Source organism: Mesoplodon densirostris, chromosome 17, assembly GCF_025265405.1.
Source record: "Mesoplodon densirostris isolate mMesDen1 chromosome 17, mMesDen1 primary haplotype, whole genome shotgun sequence".
Classification (NCBI taxonomy): domain Eukaryota; kingdom Metazoa; phylum Chordata; class Mammalia; order Artiodactyla; family Ziphiidae; genus Mesoplodon; species Mesoplodon densirostris.
Genome location: NC_082677.1, coordinates 76,955,715 through 76,968,739, shown reverse-complemented (window position 1 = coordinate 76,968,739; position 13,025 = coordinate 76,955,715). Strand labels below are relative to the sequence as shown.

The 13,025-nt window shown below is 56.6% G+C and overlaps 1 protein-coding gene across 3 annotated transcripts in view; it reads right to left on the bottom strand.

The window, feature by feature from the left end:
- Positions 1-10,984, bottom strand: part of ATP11A (ATPase phospholipid transporting 11A) — a 121,194-nt gene extending 110,210 nt beyond the window's left edge. For all 3 annotated transcript variants that reach the window (XR_009530315.1, XM_060080270.1, XM_060080271.1), the window contains exon 1: positions 10,851-10,984. Coding sequence is in view for 2 of the 3 variants with exons in the window: in XM_060080270.1 (XP_059936253.1) it covers positions 10,851-10,889 (39 nt within the window). In the remaining variant the exon portion in view is untranslated. The remainder of the gene's footprint in view (positions 1-10,850) is intronic.
- Positions 10,985-13,025: the final 2,041 nt, after the last annotated feature.

Below are 13,025 nucleotides of genomic sequence, written 5' to 3'. Positions count from 1 at the left end.
CTCTCTTTTTAGATTCTTTTCCCATATAGAGGTCATCACAGAGTATTGAGTAGAGTTCCTTGTGCTCTACAGTAGGTCCATATAATTTTAAAACAAACTGAAACCTTTATCAAAGGCAACATATATAACACATTCCATATTTTAAGCAATGAAATTTGCAGGGCGGCCACGTGCTCCTATTAAAACGTGGGTGACACATCATCCCTGTTACATCCCCCCCCCACACCGCCCTTGGTCCTGCCGCCCTGGGCTGGCCTCTGGCCTCCATCCTGCCCAGAACCATCCTGTCTCCCCCTCCCAGAACTGGCTCCTGTCACCCCCCCCGCCCCGTGACCCCCTCCCTGGCTTATGTCTGTCCGTGGCCCTTCCCGACACCTAGCCTACTGTGTGCTTATGTATTTTGTCATACACCACCCAAATGCAGTCTCCAGGGGTGCCCGGGGTGTCTGTGTATTCTGCCCTGCCACGGAATCCCTTCAGCAAGTGTCAATAAACATTTGGTGAACAGCCGATGCTGAGCACCTAGTGTGTGTACCGAGTGCAACGCACGCCTTCCTCTGCTGGAATCTTACTAGGTTTGCCCCACACATGTTCTTCAGTGCCAAGAGTTTCCATAGCTTATTCCCATTTTACAAGAGAAAAATGGTGAAGTGAGTTGAACATCAGAAGTGAGGGCTCAGACTCTAACCACCAGACGGTCACCCCAACTTTCTAACACACGTTGCTTTCAGATTTATATCCAACTGAAAAAAATGCACGCACGTACCTCACGGTTATCTACTATTTTAATGGTTTGCTTAAATTTATCCCAGTCAAAACAACTGTTTCCATACACTTTCTAAACAGAAAAGGTAATGTAAATTATTCCACATGCATATATCTGTCAATTTCAGATATTTTATCAGATATTTCACCTGAAAGTGACAGATAAATCTAGGTCTGCTTTACCCTCATATCACAGCTCTTCCACATCAATGATCAACCCATGATTTTGTTCCATGGAATGACTTTAAATTAATTCCACGATTTAAAAACTCATGTTTTGTGAGCAGTCCCCGAGGCCGTCCTGAAAAATCACACAGAAATCCGGATGATGTTCCAATGGCCACCCTTCACTGTCCCTAATCCTTTGCTGAAAACAGGGTGGAGGAGATCCTCTTTTCTCTGAAGGAGGGAGATTATGTAACCGCTAGGATGGCCGACTCCTTCCCAGCAGCCAGGGGTCTGTCCGGAGAGGAGGGAGGGGCCGTCAGCCCCCTGTCTGGGAGCAGGTTCAAGAACATGCCAGGCCAGAGTCAGACTCACATGGCCCAGGTATGAACCTGATCTTCAGGAAGCAGAGCCTGTCATTCTGCAGACAGTTCAGACGGGACAGCATGGGGAGGTGGGAGAGCCCCTCAGGGTCCTGTGGCTTTAGCTAGTGTCACAGCATTGGACGGGGTGAGTGACCAGCCTCGCAGCAACAGCAGAGGCCATCCAAGGTCCTAATCATATGATGAATAAAGCTTTAGGATCATTTCCGACGCGGGCTTACAACAGCGTAAGCAAAGTTTTAATAAAAGAAAATGAGGCTGTGATTACAGAGAAACCTAAGAGGGAAAGGTCCACAGCAGCTGGCTTGGGAACTTATACGTACTACCGCGAAAGCCCATGATGTGTGGGCGACAGGGTGACACCATGCTCTGGATGTGCAGAGAAGTCACGTCCCTGTCACCCTAATGACAGCTCGGGGTCACCTTCCAACCATCACTTTCCGATCTTGCCAAAGGTAAGAGGTCACCCTGTACAGAGCAGATCGACAGCGTGGAGTCCCTAAAACCCAACCCACTGACTAGGAGAATCGGCTCGTTACGCAGCGGCCTCCCAGCTTCCGAAGCAGACACGTACGCCCAATCCAGTTACGTGGCACATACCGTGACATCTGCCCTGTCAACAATCCAGACGCTGTGGATTTAGGTTATAACCCAAAACCCAAAACCCAAAACAACACTTTATAGTCTTGTCTTAATACCAACCACCATTCTCCTACCAAGCCTCCTACGGGGGGAAAAAAGAAGCAACAGAAAGAGAAGCAAAAGATATAAATACACACAACCTTAGATCTGATCAAACAATGGAAACTGTGCTCTGTCAGAGGTAACAACGGCCTAAATCCGCTCCACAGTTTAAAAAGTAACCCATTCCCACTACACATTTATTTTATTTTAGTCTTCCCAGATTTTGTGGAACATTTTTTTGGGCATTTGTTTGATAAAACAGTCGGCAAACGATGCACTGTTTCAAACTGCCTCCTTTGAGGTTCTTTACCTGTGTGAATGTTTACAACCCAAACAGTGCCTCCTTTAATAGTATACAGCCTTGCACTGAACTGTGTCCCCCTGAATTCACATGTTAAAGCCCTAACCCGCAATGTGATGAGAGTTGGAGATAGGGATTTGCAGAGGTAATTAAGGTGAAATGAGGTCATAAGGGTGGACTCGTAATCTGATAGGATTGGTGTCCTTACAGGAGGAGCGAGAAGAGATCACTTGCTCCGCTCCCCTCCCTCCTTCCCTCCCTCTCTGGGCACCAGAGGAGGCAGCTGACGGGAGGGAAGGCTGCCATCTGCAAGCCAGGAGGAGGCCCCTCACAGGAACCCACCTGCAGGCCCCAGGTCTTCCACTTCCAGCCCCGAGGCTGAGCTCTGCCGTGGGCACCAGCCCTGCCTGCGGTGAGCAGACCAGGACACGCCCAGGCCTGTCACAGCTTCGTATTTTACATGCTGGCGCTTAAACACAGCATTAAAGTTCACAGGCCCGCCATGAGCATCTCAGAGAACAGCCCCAGAAACAATGTCAGCTTTTCGCCATCAAGACGGCTCCTTCCCCAGCCACATTCTTGGCATCAACGTCCTCAATAATTAAACGTGTGTGTTGATATGATCGGCAACTCAGAGTTGTGCTGGCTGGTCTCTGACCTAAGACCCAGGAAAGAGGCGTGAGGAAGGGCACTGAAAGGTCAAGGCAAAGGGCACAACGTCCACGCTCGCTGGGAAGCCCCTCACTCAACGCAGATGAGGGGATGGAGGGGTGGTGAGCTGCCCCCGGAGAACACAGCTGGGAAGAGCACACCAGATGAACCAGGCCCCCGTCCCCTGTACTCACAGAAGATCCATGAGCCCCAAGGAGACTCATCAAGAGCGTTCTCGCATCTTCTCGGGCGCGTGCGCTCATGGGCGCCAGCGGGACACACGCCCACACGGGCAGCATCCCATCCACCTGCATGCCCGGCGGCGGGAGGGGCTCCTGCAACAGACACAGGTCCCCCAGCAGGTGACATGTGAAGGGAACGGTGCAGAAGATGGTAACTCTGGCCTCTACCCATCATGGAACCCATGAAACAGGCACTGGTGTGAGCACAGCAGAAACAAAGTGAGCGGAAGTTAAAAGCCTTCTTGCCCCTGGCAGCCCACCTTTGCGAGAATGTTTTATCCGCAAATCACACACAATGGACGGGGCAAATTTCTCAAGGGCCACCAACCCTGACAGGTGCAGCCAACTACCGTGGGCTCAAGTCCGTGTCGAGCAGGGGCAGATGTTGATGCCGGGTGACGCGGGGCACGTTGCTGCCCCCCAGGAAACCCGACTTCTTCTACGGCCTACATCACTCCCGGGAGGTGCTCTGATACTGAAACCCACCAAAGATACAATCAAAACCACAGAAAAATGGGGAACATTCTGCCCACAGAAACCAGGAGGGTGGGAGGTGGTTAAACATTTCTGGACCAGGAATTTGGAAATCCATCCGAGTGACTTTTCTCCTCAGAGGATGACTAACTCCTCAAGTCAGGAGTGACGGGAACACAGACGGGAAGGACACCTGCAAATGCGTGTAAATATGTTCCCAACAAACCCCTCGCTGAGAGCGTGGGGAAGGGAGGGCTCGGAGGAGATGACTTTCCTCCGGCTCCACTTAAAGATGGGGGGAAACAGGTAAAGGTTTGGTTTGAAGAGGCAGCCAATGATTAACTCACCCACAGAGCTCACCTGTTCTGGTCTGGCCTTCGCCCAGGTGACAAAGGTAACGTTAACAGAGGGGGCCTAAAATCCTCTCCTGACTCTCGACCCAATGGTGGGTTTTTTCCGGGTCCACACGCAGCATGACTGAGCCCCCCACCCCTGCAGATACTGCTGGATCGCCCCCCCCGGCACCGCCCCCCAGCACCCAGCACACACACCGGGGGACACGGAGCCCACCCCTCTGTTCTCGGTGGCCAGTCACACGGGTGTCTTCTAAACTACCTACAGACGCAGCCTGCTTTGGGCTCAAAGGTCCACCCAAACTGGAGGAGCCTGTGTCCTGGGGTGGTGATGACAGGGCAGCCACAGGACAGGGCTCTGACCCCTCCCTGAAGGACGGCTGCGGTCCCGGGAAGCCACCCCACGCAGCACCGCCAGACCCCACACCGTTTATGAAAAGGCGAGGAAACCTGGATACTTGCTCACACTCACCCATGTTTAAATGTTGGCCAGACACTCAAGTAGCTCTGACACAGCCACATCAGAGGGACCAGAGGGACCAGAGGGCCGGTTCCCTACCTGTGTCTTCAGACAAGGTTCTCAGCCTTCACTGGGGCAGGCACTCCTTTGCGAACCTAGCAAATCTGGGAAACCCCTGCCCAGAAAACAAAAAGCATCCACGCAAAAAGTTCTGCGCTCTGTGCGATGGGGGTCCAGGCCTCACAGGGGACCAGCTAAGAATGCTCGTTCATGACGAGGCTCTGGGAGAGGGTCCTTTCCAGGCCCGGGGTCCACAGGACGGATGCAAGAAAAGAGGAGACACATCCCGGGAGCCCAGTGTTCAGAGGACCAACCCTCGAGCCACAGACAGAGCACGGCGGAAGCTACCACCGAGTCAGGCGTCCGCACCAGAGGTGCGGGGACTGCGGGCTGTGACTTTGGGGACTTAACTACCTCCCCTTTAGTGTTTATTAAGTGAGGGGGTGGACCGGACGCCTTCCCAGTCTTTTCTCACATTGTTAAGACTCTGTGAAATGTACCAGGGAAAGAGAATCCAAAAGCTTGAATAGTATCATTAATCACTCAAGTCCTTGGAAGCGCCACGGTTTCCTTCGGAAGCATCCAAGGGCAGCTTCTTCAAGGCTCTTGTTAACAGCAATGATAAGAGGCGTAATCAGTCTTGGGGCAGATGTTCACGGCGCTGACTCTGTGCCAGGAGCGGTCCCAGCCTACGGGGGAGGGGGGGCGGGGGGGCGGGAGGAAGGCGGGGCTCCAGAAGGTAACGTGGGATCTGCGGACACAGAGGAGGAATTCCAGGGCTCCCCCAGGCAAGGTGTTGATGGGGAGCGAGAGGGCGCCAGCATCAGGCCCCAGGGGTGACCCCGGTGAAAGGGCAGCTGACCCGCTGGGCCCTCCTCTCTGCCTGGACGCGCCCGCCAGATGCTGCAGCTCAGCGAGCCTCGCAGCCCCAGCTCCAGCACCCACCACTGCCCAGCGCCCTGGGACAGCACTTCTGGGCCCCCCCTGCCCAAGGTAAATGCCACAGGGACAGGGACGGGGGTCCGGCTGTCTGCCCCTTGTCTGGCTCAGGCTGCATCGGTGAACACACACCAAACGTGTGCCGCGCCTAAGAAACCCAGCAGGACCCTGTGAGGCCCTCCGGGTACAAATCCTTTCCAGGTCCCCCCGTCTCTTGTTCATAGGAAAAACGTTTCAGTGTCCGTGACCTTCCCTGGGTTCCAAAGGGCAGACGCCAACAGCTGCTATCAGGGAAGGGGGGGGGGGTATGCAGAGACACAGGAGGGGCGACAGTGCAGCCTGGGGCCTGCCCCGCCCCGCAGGCACGTACATCCCCACATCTCGGACTGCAGGAACCAAGACCCCACCCACTCGCTTCAGGCTGAGCACAGATTCCTGGAGCCCCGCCCTGCTACCTCGCCACCAGCCAATCAGAAGACAGTCACGCGCCCTGCCGTCCTCACCCCCAGTGTTGCCTTTAAACACTTCTCCCCGAAAACCGTCAGGGGGTTCAGGGTTTTTGAGCACGAGCCGCCCATTCTCCTTGCTCGGCCCTGCCTGCAATAAACCTTTCTCTGCTCCGAACTCCGACACTGCGGTGCGTCGGGCACATGAACTTGCACTTGGTTACACCTGCACCAAGTACGCTGAGGTCAGCTGTGAGGGCAGAAACGTGACCCCTGGTGGGGCCACTTCGGACACGATGGAGGTGGGGACACCGAGATGCCACATTACAGAAACGTGGCTGTGAAGGAAAGGGAAGCGGGGAGATCGTGGGAGGGGAATGTGGGGTCAAGAAAGTCTGCTTTTCAAAAAACAAAAGGTGATTTCAAGGCATGGCTGAGTGCCACAGGGACTGGGTGACGTCACCCTAAAAGGGAGACGCTGCTGACTGAGGAGAAGGACGGGTGAGGGGCGGGGGACCCCAAGCTGCAGGACAGACCTTTACAGAGCGGGCTCACCTGCCCCGAACCAGAAGGGCGGCAAGCGCACCGACAGGCGTGGGCCGGTGGCCGAGGGGCGTCCCGTCCGAGGACCGCTGTGCTGGGAAGCTTCGCCACCAAGTGCGGGGAAGCACGACCCTCCACACCCTCCGCAGGGGGAGGGGGGCCAGAGGCTCCCCGGGAAGCAGCAGACACCGTCCCTCTGAGGAGCTGGGGCTTCCAGCAGCACCAGGCTCACCTTTCAAATAAGAGGCCCCTTGACGGAGCATCTCCCCGTGCCACAGCGCCCCATCGTGGCGGCGCCCCCCAGGGAGCCGCGGTCGGTGCCTCGTTTCAAGCAGGAAGACGCCCAAGGCCTCGCTGTCAGAGGCCGGGCCAGGTCTCAAGCTGCCTCTTAGGCTCTGACGCTGGACTTTTGATCTCCACAAACAACTATCTTGTTTCTCAGATACCAGGAGTCAAGTAAAAGCAAAAACAATCCTTTGTTCAATCTTGTTGAGTTTTTATTGCTGTAAAAATGGCTTTTTATTGATTTTCCTTGCAAACAAATAGCATTTCTGCCGGCATTTAACTTGGTTAAAAAAGCATCTGTAAGTCTGGGACTTGGGGATCTAAGCATCTCTGATTAGCCCTGTTGCCAGTGGAACATGTGGTCCCAGCACCGAGGAACAGTGCGTCCCTAGGTTTCAGGGCCCAGCACAGGTGTAAACAGAGGCCTTCCTGCACACTGAGCGGCAGCTCAGTGGATTCCAGGTGGTTTTAGCTAAACTGTAAACTGAGGACAGCGAGCTCATCCCTAGAAATGCAACTGACTGCAGCAAAACCCAATCACCTAAACTCCCTTTTCCCCTCGGGTTATTAAACCTACCCTCAGGTGTGAAAGAAAAGCATGTCAAGGTCCCAAGCTGCTCCAGAGCAGGGCACCCAGGGCCCCTGGTGGCCGTACTGACTGGCCTGACCGGCAACCAACAGACATTAAACAGGGTTTGAAAGGACAATGGAAGGAACTGAACTGAACAGCCAGGACACAAAGGTTAAATTATACACCTGGCAGACTGCTTTGAAAGGCCTGTGCCAACACTGTAGCACAGCCCTCGGGACAGCCTAAGGGGTCACCTACTTCAAATACCTGAAGGCCTCGGTGGTTCCAGTGGCTTAACTTAACTGGGGTGTAGACTCCAGGAACAGATCCAGAGGCCCCACGTCGGAAGCGGCATTAAGAGGCAACCCCGAGTCAGGCGGCACTGAAAGTTTTTAAAACTAAATGTGCGTCAGATGGAAGGGTCCGCCTGTAGGGCAGCACCAGTGGGCACTGACGTCCACGGCAAACACCATCGGGTGATAAAAAGCAAACCAAAGCAGACCCATGTGCATGCACACAAATGGTGAATCTTTAAGAAGGTGTAAAGCATTCTAACACAGCCATGCTTGAGGTTCTCCAGGGATCAGTGATGTTTACTAAAAACAAACACCAGAAACATAACAAAATTAAGCTTTACAGTCAAATCTCCTGAATGTGAGGCGTGGATGGAAAGGAGAGAAGTGTCCTGACAAGGTGGTCCTCCTGGCCTGGAAATAACCGTTGTGGCCAAATGTGGCCTGCAGGCTTTTCGTTGGGCCTGCGGCATTTTGGCACCCCTAGTTTTAAAATTTCCCGAAGCTGCTCCAGAGCAGGGCACCCAGGGCCCCTGGTGGCCGTACTGACTGGCCTGGCCGGCAACCAACAGAGGTGCTTGCCCTCCCCCGGCCAGTGACCGGGGGCAAAGTTATGCTAACGGCTAGTTGTGACACGTGTGCTGAGCACTTCCGCAGAGCCGGGCACCACTCTTAGCTCCTGGCCTGTACTAACTCATTTAATTCTCACGATAACCCTCTGCAACGGGTACCGCTATTCGTCCTCAGATGAGAGAACTGAGGCAGAGAAAAAGCGAAGCCACCTGCCCAGGGTGACACGGCCTCAAAGTGGGCGGGCCAGGTCCACATCCAGGTGGGCTCCCGGGGACTCTGCAGGCTCCTCTCAGAATTTAAACTACCTGACTCTGGGTTTCCCACCTCACATCTCTTCTAAGAGGATGACACTAGTTCTCCACCCACTTCGTTAAACATTTCTTTTAAAAGCTCAAGGTACAGAAGCGTTTTGCCATTTACAAGTACAGCGCATCTCTACGTGGCTTATATGCATCCAGGCTCACAAGCAACCAGTAATGCCAGCTTTGGCCTATACCTGGCCTAACCCGGAAGGGAATTCTCTCATTCATTTGCCTATTCTACCTCTCTGGAATTAACTCAGAATAAAATACTCACAGCAATGGTTTCCAAGGACTCCTTTATCGTTGGCAGCCCTCAGGCATCATCATGAAAAGGTTTCTTTGTCCTAGAAATTCTGACTGTGTGAACACCAGATGGGAACAGGGTATGACTTTATCCATGCTTATGAAATACATCATATATGGAAACCACAAGGAAATATGACTATTTAATCCCAGAGTCTTTCTTTGCCCTCTAGCAAAAGGAAGTATAATTAATTCCTAAATATTAAAACATAATCCAATTATAAGCAAACAGATTGACTGTTTCTGGAAAAAGTCAAATTAGTTTCATAACGTAGACATGAGTTTAATATCATAGAAATGAATGGTTTTGTATGTGAATATGGTGAAGTAGCCAAATGATCAGACTGTTTTAAAAAAAAAGATGTGTAATGAGAAACAAAGAAATAATAATAGCATCCCGTAACTGGATTCCAGGGACATTACCAAATATATATGCTGGGAAAGTTCACTGAAGAATATTTACCAGTTAGGTTTGAGAAAAATAAGTCTAATAACACAGCAAAGGGGAATTTAAAAATATAAGGTACACCAACATTTATATAGATTGATATGACATGAAACAGCTGAAGGCCTGGAGGAAGTAAGGGAGTAAAAGCACAAAACTCGGACACCTGTCTGCCCGACTCCGAGGACGAAGGGGTCAGCAACAGGGAGGGGAAGACCCACCAGGTTGTGGGCCTCGGCCCGTCGGAGCAGGAGGGTGGTCCACCCACCCTTCACCTCTCATGGATAGAAACTGCGCATTACCGCTCACAATTCAACTCTCCTTCCTATCACAGAGTCTTAGAGTTGGAAGAGAATAGAAATTAACTGGAAAACTAGTGAGCACATCCTAGGTAAACGCTGGCTCCGAGCTCATGGGCCATAAGCCTGAGAACAGAATGTCTGGGATCCGTCAAGCGTTTCTCTAAGACATCTGATTACCTACTGCCACTGTTACTTGATTTTCCAGAACTTACTACTGTAGAGAGACACTAAGGTGACCCTGATGTTTACACTCACGTTATAAGATGGACTCAAGAATCCCTGAGGGGACAGGGCCCTTCCCAAGGGAAGCCTTCCCGGCCTTAACCAGAATCCCAGAGGGGTTCGCCCCACTAACTGAAAGGCAGACCGCCCTCCCCAGGGGAGCTACTGGAAGGTGCCACAAGCTCCCCTGACCCTCGAGTCCTCTGGTGAGTGAGTGGATTCGGAGGAAGGCACTGATTCAACGTTCCCCTTGGATGAACAGAAACACTCTCGTATGCGGCCAAGGTCTCCTAAGTATGAATGACTGACGAAGGGAATTCCTCAGCCAGAAAAAACCAAGTTCCCACCACCGTTCCCTCTTCTAGCGGAAACCTCGGTGCGCGCAACTTTTCCAACCTGTGACTGGCGGCGGTGCGCGGGGTGGACAGGGGGGCCTTTGTCAGAGACGCGACCAGTTTCCTTCTCCTGCGCGCACCCCCTCTACCCCCGGGGCCGGCGTCGGCGCCGCACGCGGCTCCCCTCGGGCGGATGAGAAACAAGCCCAACTTGCCCCTCCGCGCCCCCCTGCCCATGCCCGGCGTCGCCACGCGCCTCCCGGAGCGAAGACTCCGGGGTGGGGGGGAACCCCGAACCGCCGGCCTCGGGTCTGACTGGTTACTTTCGGGACAAAGGTCCCAAACTTCACTTCCGAACCCCCCGGTGCTGTTACCAGACTAACGAGCAAAGCCACCGCCTTTTCCCCTGTGGGTGCCCCTCTCCCTGTCCCTTAACCCTGGGGTAGCGCCAGCAGGCGAGGCTGAGCCCGAGCACCTCCCCAGCCCGGCCCGCGCCGACCTAAGCAGTCTCTGCCCCGGCAGCCCCGCCCGGCTCCGGGGAGGCGCGCGGCGGGTGGGCGCCCGCGCCGTCGGGATCCAGGTGCCAGCTCCGCAGGTACCCCGCGTCCTGCCGTCCCCCGGGGCGCGGTCGGCCGCACGAGGCAGCCCAAGCCCTCAGCGCCCCCGGGCCGGCGGCCGCGGCAGGGTCGCGGGAGGAGGGCCTGTCCCGCCCGGTCCCGGCCCCGGCCCTGGTCCCGCGCCGGTCGCACTCACGTATCTGTGCACGAGCGTCCGCACGAGGGTGCAGTCCATGGCTCCTCCGGCCGCGCCCGCCCTCTCAGCGCCCCCGAGCCCGGCTCGGCGCGCCCATGAGCCCGGGCCCGAGTGCGGCCGGGCGCCCCGCCCCGGTCACGGCCTGGGCGCGCCGGGCGGTGCGGGGGGCGGCCGCGGCCCCTCCGCGCTCATGCCCGGCCCGGCCCGCGGCGGCCGGCTCGGGGGTGGCCGCTCGGCGATCGGAGCCCGCGTGCCGAGGCCCGGGCGGTGGGGCTGCGGGCTCGGGGGCGCGGCGGCCGGCGCTCCCGCCGCTGCTCTGCTGCTCGGCTCCTCCTCTCTGCTCCGCGGCTCTGCCCTGCTCTGCTCCCGGTCTCCGCCCGCCGCCGTCTCAGCCCGGCCTCCAGCAGGCCGATCCCCGCGCGCACGTCACGATCGCGTGTGAGCATGCGCCCCGCGGCCCGCGGCCCGCGCCCCCGCCCCGCTCCCGCGCCCTGGCGCTGTGGTGCCCGCCCGCCCCGGCGCTGCCTCCTCCCGGCCTGCCCCCCCCCCCCCCCCCGGCGCAGGGCCGCCGAGGGCACCCGGGGGCGGAGGGCCGGGGCGCGGCTCCTTGTTGCTTCCGCCTCCCGGGCGGGGGTGCGGGCCGCGCAGCCGGGGCCTGGACGGCGGGCCCTGGGCGCCCATCCCTGGGTCCGGCCCGAAACGTCTATCTCCCCGCGAAGGCCCGAGGGCGGGCGCGAGATCGCGGGGAGTCGGGGAGGGGGCGGGATCAGGTTGGGCCGGAGACCAGCTAAACCCGGCCTGTGTCTCCCTCGTGCCCGCCGGCCCCACGCGCGGCCCGCCTGCTTGGTAGGTGAGGGGGCGCCGAGGCGGGCCCCGCGGGGCTGCCCAGGGTCGCGCAGCTCCTCTGCGCTGGGGCGAAGGTGAGCTCAGCGTCTCCCACCTAGGATCCCCGCTTCTTTCTGAAACCCCGCCGGCTCCCTCGCCCGGGGCCCCTGGCCCAAGGACTCCAGAGCTGCGACAGTCACAGGCACTTGTAATCCGGCGGGGCTGAGGGGTTGGAATCAGCCTTGAACCTGTTCGGCCAGCCCGGCGCGGCTGGCCGGCCCCTTCGGTCCTGCCGGTCCAGCTCCTGCCTCCGTCCCCGGCTGCGCCAGGCGGTCACCCGGAGGCTGAGCTGGGCCCGCGGGAAGGAGCTCTGGGCTCTGGGCCTCCAGGCCCCGGGGGGCGCGCGCTCGTGCGTTATCTGGGCACCAGACGGAGAACCCTTGCGTCTCTCAGACACCTCGATTTCAATCCCAGGGAATGCTTCTGTTTTCCCAACGTGAAACGCACCATCTCTTCTCAATCCCAGTCAGCCTTGAGCTAATGGCTGCACCTTGTTTCCAGCGTCTGTTCTCGCTGCCACGGGCCACCGCTTTTGAAACCAGAAGGGGCCTGACAACGCCCCTGGAGGAACGCCACTGACGGTCCCCCTGGCTGGTCATGGAAGAGAAGCTGCTGGACCCTTTGGGGATTAGATACAGAAGCCTGGGATTGAGTGGGAGTGAATGGTGGTCATGGCTAAACTATCTGGATTCTGAACTGCTTTTCTTCAGTAAAATGCTCGTTTTTGGTCACCTAACTCATTGATTCTCCACTTTCCAACCAAATCTACTCTCTCCTGCTTGGCATCCAGGAGGCCCATGGCCAGCATCAGTGGATCTTCACCAACGGGGCGCCAGTTGCGAGCTGAGACCAAGCAGAGAGGCTGGGCCTTTCTTCCCTCCTCTGCACCCTGGCCTGGCAGTGTCTGTGTCCCTCGGTGACCACAGTGCTTGTCCAGCTTTCTTTTCTGTTGGATCAATTCGTGTCAGGCTCCGAATGAGTGGGTGACAGTTGTCACCCCATGCTTCCTACAGCCAGGCAGCGTTATCAGCTGGGCCCTGGGGAACAGCACCGCTGGTGGGTCGTGGAGCCATGATCACACTGCAGCAGGTGGTCCTCTCGCCATGCGTCTTCCACATCTCCTCCCAGGAACGCCTTCTGCTTTCTGCCAGGACCCTGGCTGCTTGAGCCAGATATTGACCGGCCTCCCACCTTGCAAACGGTGACATTTGCAGGGGGCGGCTAGAAGGACTCAGGCAGAGGTCATACAAGGCCACAGGATAAAGGCTGTGCGCCTTTCAGGGACGCCTG